Source organism: Salvelinus alpinus, chromosome 23 (genome assembly GCF_045679555.1).
Source record: "Salvelinus alpinus chromosome 23, SLU_Salpinus.1, whole genome shotgun sequence".
In the NCBI taxonomy this organism is placed as follows: Eukaryota; Metazoa; Chordata; class Actinopteri; order Salmoniformes; family Salmonidae; genus Salvelinus; species Salvelinus alpinus.
This window is the reverse complement of record NC_092108.1, coordinates 43,993,433-44,016,034: the sequence shown is the minus strand read 5'-3', so window position 1 is coordinate 44,016,034 and position 22,602 is coordinate 43,993,433. Positions and strand designations below refer to the sequence as shown.

General features: G+C 45.9%; 1 protein-coding gene across 1 annotated transcript in view; it reads left to right on the top strand.

Annotated features, from left to right (window-relative positions):
* The first annotated feature begins 5,822 nt into the window (after window positions 1–5,822).
* The window catches only part of LOC139551110 (SH3-containing GRB2-like protein 3-interacting protein 1), a 51,024-nt gene continuing 34,244 nt past the window's right edge, over window positions 5,823–22,602 (top strand). Inside the window, exon 1 of the mRNA XM_071362514.1 lies at window positions 5,823–6,298. Within this exon, the coding sequence (XP_071218615.1) occupies window positions 6,289–6,298 (10 nt within the window). The 5' untranslated portion in view covers window positions 5,823–6,288. The remainder of the gene's footprint in view (window positions 6,299–22,602) is intronic.

Here is a 22,602-nt window from a genome sequence, read left to right as displayed (position 1 = left end):
CGCAGGGAGGCGAGTTTTCCTCCATTTCCGCTCGGCTGCCCGGAGCCCTGTTCTGTGAGCTCGCAATGAGTCGTCGAGCCACGGAGCGGGAGGGGAGGACCGAGCCGGCCTGGAGGATAGGGGACATAGAGAATCAAAGGATGCAGAAAGGGAGGAGAGGAGGGTTGAGGAGGCAGAATCAGGAGATAGGTTGGAGAAGGTTTGAGCAGAGGGAAGAGATGATAGGATGGAAGAGGAGAGGGTAGCGGGGGAGAGAGAGCGAAGGTTGGGACGGCGCGATACCATCCGAGTAGGGGCAGTGTGGGAAGTGTTGGATGAGAGCGAGAGGGAAAAGGATACAAGGTAGTGGTCGGAGACTTGGAGGGGAGTTGCAATGAGGTTAGTGGAAGAACAGCATCTAGTAAAGATGAGGTCGAGCGTATTGCCTGCCTTGTGAGTAGGGGGGGAAGGTGAGAGGGTGAGGTCAAAAGAGGAGAGGAGTGGAAAGAAGGAGGCAGAGAGGAATGAGTCAAAGGTAGACGTGGGGAGGTTAAAGTCGCCCAGAACTGTGAGAGGTGAGCCGTCCTCAGGAAAGGAGCTTATCAAGGCATCAAGCTCATTGATGAACTCTCCGAGGGAACCTGGAGGGCGATAAATGATAAGGATGTTAAGCTTGAAAGGGCTGGTAACTGTGACAGCATGGAATTCAAAGGAGGCGATAGACAGATGGGTAAGGGGAGAAAGAGAGAATGACCACTTGGGAGAGATGAGGATCCCGGTGCCACCACCCCGCTGACCAGAAGCTCTCGGGGTGTGCGAGAACACGTGGGCGGACGAAGAGAGAGCAGTAGGAGTAGCAGTGTTATCTGTGGTGATCCATGTTTCCGTCAGTGCCAAGAAGTCGAGGGACTGGAGGGAGGCATAGGCTGAGGTGAACTCTGCCTTGTTGGCCGCAGATCGGCAGTTCCAGAGGCTACCGGAGACCTGGAACTCCACGTGGGTCGTGCGCGCTGGGACCACCAGATTAGGGTGGCCGCGGCCACGCGGTGTGGAGCGTTTGTATGGTCTGTGCAGAGAGGAGAGAACAGGGATAGACAGACACATAGTTGACAGGCTACAGAAGAGACTACGCTAATGCAAAGGAGATTGGAATGACAAGTGGACTACGCGTCTCGAATGTTCAGAAAGTTAAGCTTACGTAGCAAGAATCTTATTGACTAGAATGATTAAGATGATACAGTACTGCTGAAGTAGGCTAGCTGGCAGTGGCTGCGTTGTTGACTTTGTAGGCTAGCTGGCAGTGGCTGCGTTGTTGACACTACACTAATCAAGTCGTTCCGTTGAGTGTAATAGTTTCTACAGTGCTGCTATTTGGGGGCTATAAACTGGTTACCAACGTAATTAGAGCAGCAAAAATAAATGTTTTGTCATATCTATGGTATACCACAGCTTTCAGCCAATCAACATTCAGGGCTTGAACCACCCAGTTTATAATTCTATTTATTCCACAGCATTGTTTCTGATTGGCTAGAAAGATATTCTAGAATGGACATTAAAAGCAGATAACGTGACAGTTGGAAAAAATATCGGGACACATCATGACGCAACATGCGCCTACACATGCAGACCGTTATTTCTACAAAGTCACAGAAAGCTAAACCAACAACTACACAAACTGAAATTGGATAAATTGTAAATGCAGGTCCATCGAGGAAAAAACGTAGCTATCTACCCAATATATTCAATTTAATGCTGCATTCGTAACCGTGAGGGAGGTGGAAATTTACCATTAGTGAAGTCGTAAATATCAGTTGGATACATTCATGTGCTTTGAACTCGTTGAGAAACGCTGATTGGCTAATGGCCAACAAGCTGCGTAAACCATAAACTATAAGTACAGCTATCATGCTCATAAACAAATCAGTGTAAAAAACCAACAACATATTAATAGATTGCTTTTTATTAATGATGTTTTGTTGTTGCATTTAACTGCCGAAAATGCTGTTATAAAGGTCATTTCCTTAGTAGGTGGCATTGGAGGTCAGCATGTGGGAAAGGTGGGAGCTCAGGATGATAGACAAGTTTTCCACTAGTAATTACCAGTTGGAGGGCCGTTCAAGTGGATTTTTCCCAGTCGTGTGTGGTAAATTCCCCCTTCCCACTTAGTTACAAATGCAGCATTATGTGATGTGCACGTGCTCGTCAGAACTAGGAAACTCAGAAATATCCGACTTGCTAACTGACTAGTTAATCAGGTTCCATGTTCAACGAATTAGCAAGTCGGAAATTTCTGGAGAGTTGGAGAGCTATACTGCTCTTAAAATGTAGGTGGGACCTATGTGTTGTCTGGGGCTCATTAGCATATTCGGGGACATGGTCAAATATACTGAACAAAAATATAAACGTAACATACAACAATTTCAACGATTTTACTGAGTTACAGTTCATATAAGGAAATCAGTCAATCACGCCCTAATCTATGTATTTTACATGACTTGGCTGGGGCGCAGCCATGGGAGGACATGGGAGGGCATAGGTCCACCCACTGGGGAGCCAGGCCCAGCCAATCAGAATGAGTTTTTCCCCACAAAAGGGCTTTATTACAGACAGAAATACTCCTCAGCTTCATCAGCTGTCCGGGTGGCTGGTCTCAGACGATCCCGCAGGTGAAGAAGCCGGAGGTGGAGGTCCTGGGTTGGCGTGGTTATAACTGGTCTGTGGTTTTGAGGCCAGTTGGATGTACTGCCAAATTCTTTAAAATTACATTGAAGGTGGCTTATGGTAGAGAAATTATCATTAAATTCTCTGGCAACAGCTTTGGCGGACATTCCTGCAGTCAGCATGCCACCCTGCATACCACTGCTGGCTTGCTTCTGAAGCTAAGCAGGGTTGGTCCTGGTCAGTCCCTGGATGGGAGACCAGATGCTGCTGGAAGTGGTGTTGGAGGGCCAGTAGGATGCACTCTTTCCTCTGGTCTAAAAAATAGCCCAATGCTCCAGGGCAGCTGCCCTGTGTAGGGTGCCGTCTTTCGGGTGGGACAGTAAAACGGGTGTCCTGACTCTGAGGTCATTAAAGATCCCATGGCACTTATCGTAAGAGTAGGGGTGTTAACCGATCAGGGTGTGACATCCCCCCCTCCCCGTGTCATTGATGGCCATATGGCATACACAGTGAGATGTCTCCTGGGTTTTCGCCCAGTACCTGGTTGACTGGGAGGGTTACGGCCTGGAGGAGAGGTGCTGGGTTCACGCTAGAGACATCCTGGATCCAGCCCTCATTGCCGACACCCCTGTCAACCAGGTATGCGCCCAGATAGGACAACAGGTGGCACCTCGGGGTGGGGGGGGGGGTACTGTCACGCCCTGATCTGTTTCACCTGTCCTCGTTATTGTCTCCACCCCCTCTAGGTGTCGCTTGTCTTTCCCAGTGTATATATCCATGTGTTTCCTGTGTCTCTGTGCCAGTTCATCTTGTATGTCCAAGTCTACCAGCGTGTTTTCCTGCTTTGCCTTTTCTCCTTTTTCTAGTCCTCCCGGTTTTGACCCTTGCCTTTTCTGGACTCTGTACCCGCCTGCCTGACTATTCTGCCTGCCCTGACCTCGAGCTTTCCTGCCACTCTGTACCTCCTGGACTCTGATCTGGTTATGACCTTTTTCCTGTCCACGACTATTCTCTTGCCTATTTCCTTAAGATTTATTAAACATCTGAAACTCCAACCGTCTGCATTTGGGTCTCGCCTAGTGTCATGATATAGCTAGCTGATCTTCATTATGTCAATAGACCTGGTGGTGCAGCAAGAACTTCAGGTAGCTAGCAACCAAGAGGTTTTGAGTTCAAATCCCAAGAGATCGCGTTGTCACGTAGTTTCATGTTATCATGTTGTCACATTAATGTCACGTGTTCATATGTGAAATGTACAGTTGAAGTCGAAAGTTAACATACACCTTAGCCAAATATACACCTTCACCCACAATAAATTGGGTGAATTTTGGCCCATTCCTCCTGACAGAGCTGGTGTAACTGAGTCAGGTTTGTAAGGCCTCCTTGCTCGCACATGCTTTCTCAGTTCTGCCCACAAAGTTTCTGTAGGATTGAGGTCAGGGCTTTGTGATGGCCACTCCAATACCTTGACTTTGTTGTCCTTAAGACATTTTGCCACAACTTTGGAAGTATGCTTGGGGTCATTGTCCATTTGTGACCAAACTTTAACTTCCTGACTGACGTCTTGAGATGTTACTTCAATACACCCACAATTTTCCTTACGATGCCATCTATTTTGTGAAGTGCACCAGTCCCTCCTGCAGCAAATTACCCCCACAACATGATGCTGCCATCACCGTGTTTCACGGTTGGGATGGTGTTCTTCGGCTTGCAAGCCTCCCCCTATTTCCTCCAAACATAGCGATGGTCATTATGGCCATTATTTTTGTTTCATCAGACCAGAGGACATTTCTCAAATGTACGATCTTTGTCCCCATGTGCAGTTGCAAACTGTAGTCTGGATTTGTTATGGCGGTTTTGGAGCAGTGGCTTCCTTGCTGAGTGGCCTTTTAGGTTATGTTGATATAGGACTTGTTTTTACTGTGGTTTTGTACCCGTTTCCTCCAGCATCTTCACAAGGTCCTTTGCGGTTGTTCTTGGATTGATTTGCATCAAAGTACGTTCATCTCTAGGACACAACACGTCTCCTTCCTGAGCGGCATGACGGCTGCGTGGTCCTGTGGTGTTTATACTTGTGTACTATTGTTTGTGCAGATGAACGTGTTACCTTCAGGCGTTTGGAAATTGCTCCCAAGGATGAACTAGACTTGTGGAGGTCTACAATTTTTTTGGAGGTCTTGGCTGATTTCTTTTGATTGTCCCATGATGTCAAGCAAAGAGGCACTGAGTTTGAAGGTAGGCCTTGAAATACATCCACAGGTACACCTCCAATTGACTCAAATGATGTCAATTAGCCTATCAGATGCTTCTAAAGCCATGACATTTTCTGGAATTTTCCAAGCTGTTTAAAAGCAGTCAATTTAGTGTATTTAAACTTCTGAACCACTGGAATTGGGATATAGTGAAATAATCTGTAAACAAATGTTGGAAAAATGACTTGTGTCATGGACAAAGTAGATGTCCTAACCGACCAAGAAATGTGTGGAGTGGTTGAAAAACGAGTTTTAATGACTCCAACCTAAGTGTGTGTGTTATTTTCGATAAGGGAATGGTTATATTCATAGAATGCCTCTGAGCTAAACTGTCCCATGACAATTACCCCAATTCCAAATAAATACCCTTATCCCTTCCCACATACACATTTGAATCCTCCTTCTAACGTACCTAATTGACAAATCTCCCTCTTTATCTGACAAGCTGAGGTATGTGTGATGTCCTCCGTACCCTTCCCCGTATGTGGGTGTTTGTGTGCTGATGATTGTTGACAATGCGACTTTGGCATAAAGGACTGCCATCCTGTGATGCGAAAACAGAGCAATAAACATACTGATGTGAATAAGAATACAGTAAATACCAAACATTTAAGCAGACACACACTCATGAAGAAATCAAGACGTGTCCTTGGTAGGATTTCACATCTGCACAAAAAACTGAATATACTAGGTGCATGTAGAATTGTCCACATACTGTTGATAGGTATTTTAAGCATCCCTGTGTTATGTTGCTGTATTAGCATGTACAATAAAAAAAAACATGCAATGAGTGTGGAATTGTATGTATAGGCTACAATATATCTGCTCACAGTCCAAGCTAAAGAGCTAAGGCATCAGAGGACAGAAGCCATGTGACAAAGCAGATGACTGCCAGAGTGCCGGGATTGGCTCAGCGCAGGTGTGACATCAGCAAGCAGCATACTCACTCCCTCCATTGCTCTCTATCTCTCTCAGTCTGCCTCTCTCGCTAGCTTTGTGTTTTTCTCCTTTGCCTCTCTAACTCAGCATCCACCTCTCGTTGATGGCGTGTGTCAGTGCTGTTGGGGCGACTGAGGCCTAACGCGCTGGGCCCTTCCCCCGATTCTCTACACCTTCCCTGGGCCTCTGTCTCTGCCTCTTCCGTCGGCCCGACAGCCTGCCTGGCTACCTCCCCCACCCCCCGTGTGCTGGTGTCTGGGCTCAAGGGGTGGAGGAGGAGGGAGCAACGACGTTCCGCTTCACTTGGGAGCCGTTCGGCAATTAGCAATGCCCTAGACCCGGCATCATTTAGCCACTTGGAATATCTCGGGTTTCTCCATCCGCCTGTCTGTCTCTCTATCCATCTGCTGGTCTCCCTCCATCCGTGGAGGGGACAGAGGAATGAAAATCTGCAATCATGATGGAAGGTAATTATTTGTGCCCCCCCCCCCCCGCTCCTCCTTTTTATTCTCCATCTCCTCCCTCTCTTTTATGCCCTTCTGCAAGGCGGTATTTTGGGAGCTATTGCTTGGTAATAAGCTCTAGTGGGTTTCTAACTATCTGGAGCATCTCTGTGTTTTGGTGCTTAGGCTACCGTACGTTTTTTTGTATCTGTAGTGTGACGTGGCTCTGTCAGATGCCTGTGTGTGTGTGGATTGATTTGTAAGGGAGGGATAGTTGTTCACACCACAGCTGTGTAGCACAATGAGGCAGACGTCCGGCTCGGCAGGGTCGTGTGTGTGTGTGTGTGTGTGTGTGTGTGTGTGTGTGTGTGTGTGTGTGTGTGTGTGTGTGTGTGTGTGTGTGTGTGTGTGTGTGTGTGTGTGTGTGTGTGTGTGTGTGTGTGTGTGTGTGTTTCTCTCTCTCTCGTGGTGGGTGTGTAATTAGTTAATAGACTTGTCTCAAGGTTATACCTACTGAGGTTGTGGCTGATACTATCTGTGCTAGAATTCGGTGAGCTCCAGTGTATTCTATTCAAGTCTTTTGTGTTGGCTGAAATGATGCCAGCTCATTTCAGAATGTGTTTGAATCAGTGGCCCATTCACTGATCACCTATCATATTAAGAGGACATTATCAAAACATTCTGTATGGCGCAAATTAAATAGTGTTTTCATTGTGACATGAGTTGGTCTATTCTCTGGTTGATATGTTTCTTTAAACATTATGTCAACACGGTAGGCGTTGTTAACAAAACACAAAAGCATACATGGTCTAACAATACTTGATTGCGTATGTTTTGTGTTGTCAAACAAATACTGTATTATACTGTATGTTGCTTAGGTTTGCTGAATGAATGGCTCACATTAGAAGTGTACAATGGTCTATTGATACAGATTATTTGGGAAGCTATCGACTGAATCATTTGTAGACGTGCATGCCAAGCTGGCAGCTCTTAGGCTCTAATACAATTGAGATGTTAGGCTTTCTCTCCATTCCTCATTGAGAGCCATGGTAGCGTGAGCCTCAGTGCCCATGTGAATAGCAAGGTGCTCTATGGGATTGAAAGGTCTTAGGTAACAGATAGGCACGCTGGCCAGAAATAGAGATGCTGTGAGATGCATTCTGAAGTAGAGAGAGAGAGAGAGAGAGAGAGAGAGAGAGGGTCTTGCCTAGGGTTTCTCTGAGGCCAGTTGACTGCTATTCAGTGCAGTGTTACTGTACAATGTTTTATTAAGTTGTCCATTAAAGAATCTTGAGTGGAGCGGGTAAGGGAAAACTGGGTGTGTCTCAACAGTCTAAAGCAGCTTCATCCCCATGTGCCCTCACTTTTTTTCACTGGCCTTAAAAAACATTGGACTACTGTGATTATTATTATTTGACCATGCTGGTCATTTATGAACATCTTGGCCATGTTCTGTTATAATCTCCACCCGGCACAGCCAGAAGAGGACTGGCCACCCCTCATAGCCTGGTTCCTCTCTAGGTTTCTTCCTTGGTTTTGGCCTTTCTAGAGAGTTTTTCCTAGCCACCGTGCTTCTACACCTGCATTGCTTGCTGTTTGGGGTTTTAGGCTGGGTTTCTGTACAGCACTTTGAGATATCAGCTGATGTACGAAGGGCTATATAAATAAATTTGATTTGATTTGACATTGGTGAACGCAATGGTGTAGACGCCCAATTCGCCCCACGTGTCCAGCTCTTTCGTGTCAGTGCAAATGAAGGAAAAGAGACAAAGAGAGTAAGCCATGGTAGACTATTGAGATGCATCCCAGAAGTGTCCAAGGTCTGTCCAAGGCTGTTTATGTCTACTTACTGTGCTTGGCATAAATGAGGCCTACATCAAAACAGCTGAATAAAATGTACCTCATGATTCAGTAATACTGTAGTTAAATGATTCATTCCGTTTCCATGCTACTACAGTACTGTCTGCCTACAGGCCCTGTTAAGTCAAACTTGGTTACAGGGTTTTCAAACACAAACACTTCGTCATCGGCTGCATTTGGATTCAATGCACTTAACAAAACTATATTTAGAAGGTAAAAAATAAATATATTAACATGTTACTGGGTGGGACATGTTTTTAACTTCTCCATGAGACCCAGTTACAGGTCACGATTCATAATAATCCCTTAAAGTAACTGTCCAGTCTTTCCAGATTTCTATAAAATAAATGTATTAGGCATGTTAAAAAGCAGCTTTTCTGTGTTGGAATAGTTTGTGTGTACCCCAACAACAGAATGGTGTGGGTGTATACCGGTCATAAAAAAGTATTCATGCAAGTAGACTGCTGATTGGCCAGCTCAGCCAATGAGCCAACATGACATGTTCTATGAGGAAATAGTAAGCATTTTTGAAAAGGTCTGTTTGAGATACAAGTCTGAGTTGGGTTTTTTTTAAGTGGTTTTTTTTTCTACAATTTTGTGCTTTGGCAACAAATACGAGTATAGTCAACAACATTATTTGAAGATGTGTTTGGGTTTTATATAATTTCAGGAAGTAATTTTGAAAGTAGCGCTCACGAGCCAAAATGGGTTCCTGAAAATGGTGCTGATTGAAATCATCAAAGCCTTTTGAAGAGTTGATTATTTGAATCAGCTGTGTAGCGCTAGGGCAAAAACAGAAATGTGTACCCTTTTGGATCCCCAGGACCAGGATTGAGAACCAGTGGTGTAGAACATAATCCATTTCCAATGATACGTTATGTCCTGCAAATATATATATTAAAAAATCCCCCTGCAATTCCAATTCGTACATTCTCGTTAACACAACTTTTACAGCATGGGCCCTAAATGAGAAATTCGGTATTTTCCTGGGACCCAAGCGCATGAAAGCATGCCTCCTTTGTTGGGGCGGGCCTCCATTTCGCAGGCAAAACATTTTTGTTGCCCCCTTCTTGATATCAGTGTAACGATTGTTCTCCTCCTCTTCGTCTGAAGAGGAGGAGCAGGGATTTGACCAAAACGCAGCGTTGTGAAATGACATGATATTTATTAAAGTAAGACGGAAAAACACGAAAAACACTTTAACAAACTACAAAACAACAAACGACGTAGACTGACCTGAACATAAGAACTTACATGACACGAAGAACGCATGAAACAGGAACAGACTACATAAACCGAACGAACAAACGAAACAGTCCCGTGTGGTGCAAACAAACACAGACACAGGAGACAACCACCCACAACAAACAATGTGAAACCACCTACCTTAATATGGCTCTCAATCAGAGGAAACGTAAACCACCTGCCTCTAATTGAGAACCATATCAGGTCACCCATAAACCAACATAGAAACACATAACATAGACTGCCCACCCAAACTCACGTCCTGACCGACTAACACATAAAAAATAACAGAAAACAGGTCAGGAACGTGACATAACCCCCCCCTCAAGGTGCGTACTCCGAACGCACCACCAAAAGTCTAGGGGAGGGTCTGGGTGGGCATCTGACCACGGTGGTGGCTCAGGCTCTGGGCGAGGTCCCCACCCCACCATAGTCAATCCCAGCTTACGTCTCCCCCTCCAAATGACCACCCTCCTATTACACCCACTTAATTTACAGGGTAACATCGAGACAAGGGGCAGCACCGGGACAAGGGGCAGCACCGGGATAAGGTAGCTCAGGACAGAGAGGTAGGTCAGGATAGAGAGGTAGCTCAGGATAAAGGGGCAACTCCGGACTGAAGGGCAGCTCCGGACAGAGAGACAGCTCTGGACTAAGGGGCAGTTCAGGATTAATGGCAGCTCTGGGCTGAGGGGCAGCTCATGGCTGGCTGACGGCTCTGGACGCTCATGGCTGGCTGACGGCTCTGGACGCTCATGGCTGGCTGACGGCTCTGGACGCTCATGGCTGGCTGACGGCTCTGGACGCTCATGGCTGGCTGACGGCTCTGGACGCTCATGGCTGGCTGACGGCTCTGGACGCTCATGGCTGGCTGACGGCTCTGGACGCTCATGGCTGGCTGACGGCTCTGGCAGATCCTGTCTGGTTGGCGGCTCTGGCAGATCCTGTCTGGTTGGCGGCTCTGGCAGATCCTGTCTGGTTGGCGGCTCTGGCAGATCCTGTCTGGTTGGCGGCTCTGGCAGATCCTGTCTGGTTGGCGGCTCTAGCAGATCCTGTCTGGTTGGCGGCTCTGGCAGATCCTGTCTGGTTGGCGGCTCTGGCAGATCCTGACTGACGAATGGCTCTAGCGGCTCCTGACTGACGAACGGCTCTGACGGCTCGGGACAGACGGGCGGCTCTAATGGCTCGGGACAGACGGATGGCTCAAACGGCGCTGGGCAGACGGATGGCTCAGATGGCACTGGGCAGACGGATGGCTCAGATGGCACTGGGCAGACGGATGGCTCAGATGGCGCTGGGTAGACGGATGGCTCAGATGGCGCTGGGTAGACGGATGGCTCAGATGGCGCTGGGTAGACGGATGGCTCAGATGGCACTGGGCAGACGGATGGCTCAGATGGCACTGGGCAGACGGATGGCTCCGATGGCCCTGGGCAGACGGATGGCTCCGATGGCGCTTGGCAGACGGCCAGCTCTGGCCGGATGAGGCGCACTGTAGGCCTGGTGCGTGGTGCCGGAACTGGAGGCACCGGGCTCAGGACACGCACCTTCAGGCTAGTGCGGGGAGCAGGGACAGGGCACACTGAACTCTCAAAGCGTACTTTGGGCCTGGTGCGTGGTACCGGCACTGGTGGTACCGGGCTGAGGGCACGCACATCAGGACGAGTACGGGAGAAGGAACAGTGTGTACAGGGCTCTGGAGACGCACAGGTGGCTTAGTGCGTGGTGCCGGAACTGGAGGCACTGGGCTGGAGACACGCACCATAGGGAGAGTGCGTGGAGGAGGAACAGGGCTCTGGAAACGCACTGGAAGCCTGGTGCGTGGTGTAGGCACTGGTGGTACTGGGCTGGGGCGGGGAGGTGGCGCCGGAAATACCGGACCGTGCAGGCGTACTGGCTCCCTTGAGCACCGAGCCTGCCCAACCTTACCTGGTTGAATGCTCCCCGTCGCCCGACCAGTGCGGGGAGGTGGAATAACCCGCACCGGGCTATGTAGGTGAACCGGGGACACCATGCGTAAGGCTGGTGCCATGTAAGCCGGCCCGAGGAGACGCACTGGTGGCCAGATGCGTTGGGCCGGCTTCATGACATCCGGCTCAACGCTCAATCTAGCCCGGCCGATACGTGGAGCTGGAATGTACCGAACCGGGCTATGCACGCGTACAGGAGACACCATGCGCTCTACTGCGTAACACGGTGTCTGCCCGTACTCTCGCTCTCCACGGTAAGTACAGGCAGTTGGCGCAGGTCTCCTACCTGACTTCGCCACACTACCCTTTAGCCCCCCCCCCCAATAAATTTTTGGGGTTTACTCACAGGCTTCCTACCGCGTCGTCGTGCTGCCTCCATTCGCCGGTATCCCTCCTCGCACTGCGCCAGAGAATCCCAGGCGGGCTCCGGCATTCGCCCTGGGTCGATCGCCCACCTGTCGATCTCCTCCCACGTAGTGTAGCCCAGATCCTTCTCCTGCTTCCGAGCTAGCTCCTCAAAACACCGCCTCTCTGCTTTCGCTGCCTCCAGCTCAGCTTTGGGGCGGCGATATTCTCCTGGTTGAGCCCAGGGTCCCTTTCCGTCCAATATTTCCTCCCAAGTCCACGAGTCCTGTTTTTTTGGCCGCTGCTGCTGGTTCTCACGCTGCTTGATCCTTGTTAGGTGGGTGGTTCTGTAACGATTGTTCTCCTCCTCTTCGTCTGAAGAGGAGGAGCAGGGATTTGACCAAAACGCAGCGTTGTGAAATTACATGATATTTATTAAAGTAAGACGGAAAAACACGAAAAACACTTTAACAAACTACAAAACAACAAACGACGTAGACTGACCTGAACATAAGAACTTACATGACACGAAGAACGCATGAAACAGGAACAGACTACATAAACCGAACGAACAAACGAAACAGTCCCGTGTGGTGCAAACAAACACAGACACAGGAGACAACCACCCACAACAAACAATGTGAAACCACCTACCTTAATATGGCTCTCAATCAGAGGAAACGTAAACCACCTGCCTCTAATTGAGAACCATATCAGGTCACCCATAAACCAACATAGAAACACATAACATAGACTGCCCACCCAAACTCACGTCCTGACCGACTAACACATAAAAAATAACAGAAAACAGGTCAGGAACGTGACAATCAGAGAGAAACATTTTAGTTTTATAGTTAATTTCATGAAATTCTACACATTTGTCACCGACCGGCTCGATTCGGTCTTATGTAGCAAAATTTGAAATGGTGTTTTTTACATTGGATAAAAGTAGAGAGTCAGAGATAGAAAATTGTATATCATACACTACAGTTGAGGAACAATGGGAAAGTAATTGGAAGTTGATAAATTTGTAACACCACTTTGGAGAAAATGGTCCTTGAATATTTTGGTACACCTACTGGAGAACTCTTCTTTGTCTACACCCATTCAGCTTCGTTTACACCCTCTTAAGCATTAGCCCCACCCATTTCTTTAAGGATTCACATGTGAGGCCATGTGCTGATCAGTGAGTATGATAGTGTACGAACAAAGATTTCAAGACTAAAGGCTGGTTTATACTACCTTTATCAACATGTCTGTATGCAGTTGTCGCAGTGACATCATGTACATTCTATTGTCATCCGACATTAAACTTGTCGTTGTCGTTATGAAAAGTATAAACACAAAAACGTCAGACTTCATGACGTCAGTAGCCTGGTGATCCAAAATAGCATTTTAACACCATTAAACCTGTCCCTTTAAAAATGTATTTACTATATGTCAATCTAGCAAACCAGGCAACTAAAAGCAACTTTCTAAACAATGATTTGTTTCGTTTCTAGCTTGTTAGTTAGCTAGCTAACTTTAAGTTAGCTGGCTAGCCAGTTCAAATAATGACCATGTCACATAGCTGACAACATCTTAACTTTAGCTAATTTGTGTTCAATATTACAGGAAAATAAGCTCACAACAAGATCCTTATTTACAAGTTAATGGCGAGCTAATTACAGAAAATATGGTTGCGAGTTTGACGTAATAAAAGCAGGGCATTCTACCGGAGAATTGTAGAACTTGGACAATATCTCGTTGGCCTAACGTTACATCCTAATCTGACTTTGGTGCCGGTCATGTTGTTCTTCACATTACCTTTCTGGGTTATGAATTTGAAACATGTTTTTGAGCACTTATTCATGAACGTGGCCGAAAATACATTTTAGGCCCAATCCGACATGACGCTAGTTCAGCATGACGGCAGACACCGTTTCTGGGTTACGAATTTGAAACCTATTTTTGAGCACTCTTTCATGAACATGGAGGATTTTCTATTTTTTTAGGCCCTGTCGTAACCCAGAAATGTTTGTTTCTGGTATACACATACTATATCAAACAAAATCAAAGTTTATTTGTCACATGCACAGGATACAGAAGGTGTTCAACGGTACAGTGAAATGGTTACTTGCATAGTGGAGTCATTTGTTTTCGACATGTAGCTTGCTAGCCAGCTTTAACTTGCAATGAAAATGACTTTCGGACAAAATTAGAAACGTATAATATCTGAAAATGTAGCTAGCGAGACTATCTTACCCACATACATGAATGAACGCTTCTCCCTCTCTGTCACGGATACCACGGTTGCCCTTAGTTTGAAGATATAATCCGGAGACAGGTGTTTTATACAACAGCCTTCAGTGTTCTCTTTTCAGCTCCCTCCGCATATTTGCAAATCAATCTCAGTCCTCCAGGAAGTGAAGAGCATTAGCAGTTCTTCATGATATCTTTAAAAAAAAGCTGCGTTAGAAAGGATCACCTATTGGGCAGCTCATGTTATAGACACAAGCGTGCTACATAGCAGACCAATCCAAACTCATCTCTCTGCATGTCCAGCCCAGCCATTATCTCAGCCAATCATGGCTAGTGGCAAGGTTCCTGTCTTCCTTTTTACGTTAAAATGCATCTCCTGTGAAATAGTGACACGCGACATATGCCTAGTTTCCTGAAACGAGTCACGTTTTGCCATGAGACTTAGAGAAAATGTTGAGGTTTTAAAGCATATTTCCTGCAATTCTACGCATTATGCCATGAGGCAGAGAAATAGTTTTAGTGGTTTTACAGCTAATTTCCTGCAATTCTACCCAGAAATAGAACTAAAAGGTTCTGTACTGACTCTACTGAGAGAAAAAACACAGAGACCTACTATTCCAGGCCTACGTCTATCATTTACATTTTCATATATTACATTTACAGTCAGTAGCATCAATCAGTACATACACACAATATGATGTCTGAGTGAGAAATCAATGGGGGCCCCCTGGAGGTCAGGGCACCTGGGTCGGCATTAGGCCATGATAGCTGGCTAGACTAATTTACCTACCTTAAAATTGTTAGCTGACATGACTAATTAAGTGACTATCAGTGACTGACATACTGTAACAAGAGAGAAACTGCTGATATACAACCACATTTCGAAAACTGCAGCTTGTGTATTCTACAATTCCCAACAGTAAGTACACTATATACGCTACCATTCAAAAATTTGGGGTCACTAAGAAATGTCCTTGTTTTCCATGAAAACATACATGAAATGAGTTGCAAAATTAATAGGAAATATAGTCAAGATGTTGACAAGGTTATAAATGATGATTTTTAATTGAAGTAATAATTGTGTCCTTCAAACTTTGCTTTCGTCAAAGAATCCTCCATTTGCAGCAATTACAGCCCTGCAGACCTTTGGCATTCTAGTTGTCAATTTGTTGAGGTAATCTGAAGAGATACCACCCCATGCTTCCTGAAGCACCTCCCACCAGTTGGATTGGCTTGATGGGCACTTCTTACGTACCATACGGTCAAGCTGCTCCCACAACAGCTCAATAGATTTGAGATCCGGTGACTGTGCTGGCCAGAATATCAGCTGACTGCTTCTTCCCGAAATAGTTCTTGCATAGTTTGGAGCTGTGCTTTGGGTCATTGTCCTGTTGTAGGAGGAAATTGGCTCCAATTAAGCAGCGTCCACAGGGTATGGCATGGCATTGCAAAATGGAGTGATAGCCTTCCTTCTTCAAGAACCCTTTTACCCTGTACAAATCTCCCACTTTACCACCAGCAAAGCACCCCCAGACCATCACATTGCCTCCACCATGCTTGACTGATGGCGTCAAGCACTCCTCCAGCATCTGTTCATTTTTTTCTGCGTCTCGCGAATGTTCTTCTTTGTGATCCGAACACCTTAAAAGTAGATTTGTCTGTCCATAACACTTGTTTCCAATCTTCCTCTATCCAGTGTCTGTGTTCTTTTGCCCATCTTAATCTCTTCTTTTTATTGGCCAGTCTGAGATATGGCTTTTTCTTTGCAACTCTGCCTAAAAGGCCAGCATCCCGGAGTCGCATCTTCATGGTTGACGTTGAGACTGGTGGTTGAGACTTGCGGGTACTATTTAATGAAGCTGCCAGTTGAGGACTTGTGAGGCGTCTGTTTCTCAAACTGGACACTAATGTCCTTGTCCTCTTGCTCAGTTGTGCACCGGGGCCTCCCACTCCTCTTGCTATTTTGGTTAGAGCCAGTTGTCGCTGTTCTGTGAAGGGAGTAGTACACAGCGTTGTACGAGATCTTCAGTTTCTTGGCAATTTCTCGCATGGAATAGCCTTCATTCCTCAGAACAAGAATACACTGACGAGTTTCAGAAGAAAGTCTTTGTTTCTGGCCATTTTGAGCCTGTAATCAGACCCACAAATGCTGATGCTCCACATACTCAACTAGTCTAAAAAGGCCAGTTTTATTGCTTCTTTAATCAGGACAACAGTTTTCAGCTGTGCTAATGTAACAGTATAACTTTCGTCCGTCCCCTCGCCCCGGGCTCGAACCAGGGACCCTCTGCACACATCAACAACTGACACCCACGAAGCATCGTTACCCATCACGCCACAAAAGCCGCGGCCCTTGCAGCGCAAGGGGAACAACTACTTCAGGTCTCAGAGCGAGTGACGTCACTGATTGAAACGCTATTAGAGCGCACCACCGCTAACTAGCTAGCCATTTCACATCGCTTACTCTAACATAATTGCAAAACGTTTTTTATGATCAATTAGCCTTTTAAAATGATGAACTTGGATTAGCTAACACAACGTGCCATTGGAACACAGGAATGATGGTTGCTGATAATGGGCCTCTGTACACCAATGTAGATATTCCATTAAAAATCTGCCGTTTCCAGCTACAATAGTCATTTACAACAATTAACAATGTCTATACTGTATTTCTGATCAATTTTATGTTATTTTAATGGACAAAAAATTAGCTTTTCTTTCAAAAACAAGGATATTTCTAAGTGACACCAAACTTTTGAACGGTAGTGTATACAAAAGTATGTGGACACCCCTTAAAATGTGTGGATTCGGCCATTTCAGCCACACACTGTGTTGACAGGTGTATAAAATTGAGCACACAGCCATGCAATCTCCATAGTCAAACACTGGCAGTAGAATGGCCTTAATGAAGAGCTCAGTGACTTTCAACAGGGCACTGTCATTGGATGCCACCTTTCCAACAAGTCAGTTCGTCAAATTTCTGCCTTGCTAGACTGCCTCGGTCAACAGTAAGTGCTGTTATTGTGAAGTGGAAATGTCTAGGAGCAACAACGGCCACACAAGCTCACAGAATGGGACCGCCGAGTGCTGAAGCGTGTAGCTTCTGTCCTCGGTTGCCACAGTCACTACCGAGTTCCAAACTGCCTCTGGAAGCAACGTCAGCACAAGAACTGTTCGTTGGGAGCTTCATGAAATGGGTTTCCTTGGCCGAGCAGCAGCGCATAAGCCTAAGATCATCATGCACAATGCCAAGCCTCGGCTGGAGTAGTGTAAAGCTCATCGCCATTGAACTCTGGAGCGGTCTGACGAATCTGCCGAATCTGGGTTTGGCAGATGCCAGGAGAACGCTACCTGCGCGAATGCATAGTGCCAACTGTAGAGTTTGGTGGAGTAGTAATAATGGTCTGGGGCTGTTTTTCATGGTTCGGGCTAGGCCCCTTAGTTCCAGTAAAGGGAAATCTTAATGCTACAGCATACAATGACATTCTAGACGATTCTGTTCTTCGTGGAAACAGTTTGGGTAAGGCCCTTTCCTGTTTCAGCATGACAATGCACCAGTGCATAAACGGAAGTTCATACGGAAATGGTTTGTTGAGATCGGTGTGGATTAACTTGACTGGCCTGCAGAGAGCCCTGACCTCAACCCCATCGAACACCTTTGGGATGAATCAGAACACCGACTCCGAACCAGGCCTAATTGCCCAACATCAGTGTCTGACCTCACTAATGCTCTTCTGGCTGAATTGAAGCAAGTTCCTGCAGAAATGTTCCAACATCTAGTAGAATGCCTTCCTATATCAGCAAAGAGGGAACCAACTCCATATTAATGTCCATGATTTTGGAATGAGATGTTCGACGAGCACTTTTGGTCATGTACTGTATATGTTTTTACTCCCACCATTAACATGTCCGTGACCTATACTGTAAGAAAGGCTGCTTTAACAGAATATAAACTTTTAAAAATGCGATTTTCACTGGACAGTTAGTTTAAAGTGTCTGTACAGAACCTTTGCTTCTGGGGGTGCCCTTGAGCCACAAACGGTACCCTAAATGGACAGAACTATTGTAAAAAAAAAAAGCTGCAGTCCCCAGTACTACGTTTTTCCACCTGTGCTCCAAAGTCACCTTAAACTGTACCAACATGGGATCCCTCCAGGGGACATAGGCCCTGAGCTCTTCGCTGTGCCCACACATTAAACTGTGTCAGGGTGTTGGTTTTTCCAGTTGCCCTGATTACAACACTGTATGATGCCAACTACCAACCCTGGAGGGGGCTTGGCCTCAGTTTTGGCACAGAATGTCCGCCGTAGCTAGATTTCTCACAGGCTCAATGGGGTGTATAGATTGATCCCTACTGCCATTTCTTCCATTTCCATATTGTCTTTGGTTGTACAAATGTGATTGTGTTCCTGTCTTGCAGTTCCTAGTGAAAGTCTGCACACCCTCTTCACATTTTGCTGCCTTCAAATTAAATAGGAAAAAAGCATACTGTACATTTGGATTTTTCTCCTACCGATCTACACATCCTACTCCACATTTTCAAAGTGAAAGAAAAATTATAGAAAGTGTAACGAAAATAAATAAAAATGAAGATGTCTTGATGGCGTATGTTTTCACACCCCAGAGTTAATACTTGGTGGAAGCACATTTGGCAGCCATTGCAGTTGCTAATCACTTATAAGTGATTTGGTAGAATAATATTCTACCAACTTTGCACAACTAGGAAACATTTATCCATTGTTTTGTCATAATCAAATCAAACTTAATTTGTCACATGCGCTGTGAATGGCTTACTTACAAACCCTTAACCAACAATGCAGTTCTAGAAAGAGTTAAGAAAATATTTACCAAATAAACTAAAGCAAACATTTATAAAAAGTAACTCAATAAAATAACAATAACGAGGCTATATACAGGGGGTACCGGTACCAAGTCAATGTGCAGGGGTACAGGTTAGTCGAGGTAATTTGAACATGTAGGTAGGGGTAAAGTGACTTTGCATAGATAATAAACAGCGAATAGCAGCAGTGTAAAAACAAATGGGGGGGGGGGTGTCAATGTAAATAGTCCGGTGGCCATTTGAGTAATTGTTCAGCAGTCTTATGGCTTGGGGGTAGAAGCTGTCAAGGAGCCTTTTGGTCCTTTTTGAGGATCTGGGGACCCATGCCAAACCTTTTCAGTCTCCTGAGGGGGCATAGGTATTGTCGTGCCCTCTTCACGACTGTCTTGGTATGTTTGGACCATGATCGTTTGTTGGTTATGTGGACACCAAGGAACTTGAAACTCTCGATCCACTCCGCGACAGCCCCATCAATGTCAATGTGGGCCTGTTCGGCCCGCCTTTTCCTGTTGTCCACAATCAGCTCCTTTGTCTTGCTCACACATTTGGGAGATGTTGTCCTGGCACCACAGGTCTCTGACCAAATCAAATCAAGTTTATTTTATATAGCCCTTCGTACATCAGCTAATATCTCGAAGTGCTGTACAGACACCCAGCCTAAAACCCCAAACAGCAAGCAATGCAGGTGTAGAAGCACGGTGGCTAGGAAAAACTCCCTAGAAAGGCCAAAACCTAGGAAGAAACCTAGAGAGGAACCAGGCTATGAGGGGTGGCCAGTCCTCTTCTGGCTGTGCTGGGTGGAGATTATAACAGAACTATGCCAAGATGTTCAAAATGTTCATAAGTGACAAGCATGGTCAAATAATAATCATGAATAATTTTCAGTTGGCTTTTCATAGCCGATCATCAAGAGTTGAAAATAGCAGGTCCGGGACAGGTGGCGGTTCCATAACCGCAGGCAGAACAGCTGAAACTGGAATAGCAGCAAGGCCAGGTGGACTGGGGACAGCAAGGAGCCATCACGCCCGGCAGCCCCGACGCACGGTCCCAGGGCTCAGGTCCTCCGAGAGAGAGAAAGAGAGAGAGAAGGAGAGAATTAGAGAGAGCCAAGATTTTCAAAATGTTCATAAATGACAAGCATGGTCAAATAATAATCAGGAATAAATGTCAGTTGGCTTTTCATAGCCGATCATTAAGAATTGAAAACAGCAGGTCTGGGACAGGTAGGGGTTCCATAACAGCAGGCAGAACAGTTGAAACTGGAACAGCAGCAAGGCCAGGTGGACTGGGGACAGCAAGGAGTCATCATGCCCGGTTTGCCGTGACGTATGGTCCTAGGGCTCAGGTTCTCCGAGAGAGAGAAAGAAAGAGAGAACGAGAGAATTAGAGAGAGCATACTTAAATTCACACAGGACACTGGATAAGATAGGAGAAGTACTCCAGGTATAACCAACTGACCCTAGCCCCCCGACACATAAACTACTGCAGCATAAATACTGGAGGCTGAGACAGGAGGGGTCAGGAGACACTGTGGCCCCATCCGATGATACCCCCGGACAGGGCCAAACAGGAAGGATATAACCCCACCCACTCTGCCAAAGCACAGCCCCCACACCACTAGAGGGATATCTTCAACCACCAACTTACAATCCTGAGACAAGGCCGAGTATAGCCCACAAAGATCTCCACCACAGCACAAACCAAGGGGGGGCGCCAACCCAGACAGGAAGATCACGTCAGTAACTCAACCCACTCAAGTGACGCACCCCTCCTAGGGACGGCATGAAAGAGCACCAGTAAGCCAGTGACTCAGCCCCTGTAATAGGGTTAGGGGCAGAGAATCCCAGTGGAGAGAGGGGAACCGGCCAGGCAGAGACAGCAAGGGCGGTTCGTTGCTCCAGAGCCTTTCCGTTCACCTTCACACTCCTGGGCCAGACTACACTCAATCATATGACCTACTGAAGAGATAAGTCTTCAGTAAAGACTTAAAGGTTGAGACCGAGTCTGCGTCTCTCACATGGGTAGGCAGACTATTCCATAAAAATGGAGATCTATAGGAGAAAGCCCTGCCTCCCGCTGTTTGCTTAGAAATTCTAGGGACAATTAGGAGGCCTGCGTCTTGTGACCGTAGCGTACGTGTAGGTATGTACGGCAGGACCAACTCGGAAAGATAGGTAGGAGCAAGCCCATGTAACGCTTTATAGGTTAACAGTAAAACCTTGAAATCAGCCCTTGCCTTAACAGGAAGCCAGTGTAGGGAGGCTAGCACTGGAGTAATATGATCAAATTTCTTGGTTCTAGTCAGGATTCTAGCAGCCGTATTTAGCACTAACTGAAGTTTATTTAGTGCTTTATCCGGGTAGCCGGAAAGTAGAGCATTGCAGTAGTCTAACCTAGAAGTAACAAATGCATGGATTAATTTTTCTGCATCATTTTTGGACAAAAAATTTCTAATTTTTGCAATGTTACGTAGATGGAAAAAAGCTGTCCTTGAAACAGTCTTGATATGTTCGTCAAAAGAGAGATCAGGGTCAAGAGTAACGCCGAGGTCCTTCACAGTTTTATTTGAGACGACTTTACAACCATCAAGATTAATTGTCAGATTTAACAGAAGATCTCTTTGTTTCTTGGGACCTAGAACAAGCATCTCTGTTTTGTCCGAGTTTAAAAGTAGAAAGTTTGCAGCCATCCACTTCCTTATGTCTGAAACACAGGCTTCTAGCGTGGGCAATTTTGAGGCTTCACCATGTTTCATTGAAATGTACAGCTGTGTGTCATCCGCATAGCAGTGAAAGTTAACATTATGTTTTCGAATAACATCCCCAAGAGGTAAAATATATAGTGAAAACAATAGTGGTCCTAAAACGGAACCTTGAGGAACACCGAAATGTACAGTTGATTTGTCAGAGGACAAACCATTCACAGAGACAAACTGATATCTTTCCGACAGGTAAGATCTAAACCAGGCCAGAACTTGTCCGTGTAGACCAATTTGGGTTTCCAGTCTCTCCAAAAGAATGTGGTGATCGATGGTGTCAAAGGCAGCACTAAGGTCTAGTAGCACGAGGACAGATGCAGAGCCTCGGTCTGACGCCATTAAAAGGTCATTTACCACCTTCACAAGTGCAGTCTCAGTGCTATGATGGGGTCTAAAACCAGACTGAAGCATTTCGTATACATTGTTTGTCTTCAGGAAGGCAGTGAGTTGCTGCGCAACAGCTTTTTCAATTTTTTTTGAGAGGAATGGAAGATTCGATATAGGCCGATAGTTTTTTATATTTTCCGGGTCAAGGTTTGGCTTTTTCAAGAGAGGCTTTATTACTGCCACTTTTAGTGAGTTTGGTACACATCCGGTGGATAGAGAGCCGTTTATTATGTTCAACATATGAGGGCCAAGCACAGGAAGCAGCTCTTTCAGTAGTTTAGTAGGAATAGGATCCAGTATGCAGCTAGAAGGTTTAGAGGCCATGATTATTTTCATCATTGTGTCAAGAGATATAGTACTAAAACACTTGAGTGTCTCCCTTGATCCTAGGTCCTGGCAGAGTTGTGCAGACTCAGGACAATTGAGCTTTGGAGGAATACGCAGATTTAAAGAGGAGTCCATAATTTGCTTTCTAATGATCATGATCTTTTCCTCAAAGAAGTTCATGAATTTATTACTGCTGAAGTGAAAGCCATCCTCTCTTGGGGAATGCTGCTTTTTAGTTAGCTTTGCAACAGTATCAAAAAGAAATTTTGGATTGTTCTTATTTTCCTCAATTAAGTTGGAAAAGTAGGATGATCGAGCAGCAGTGAGGGCTCTTCGGTACTGCACGGTACTGTCT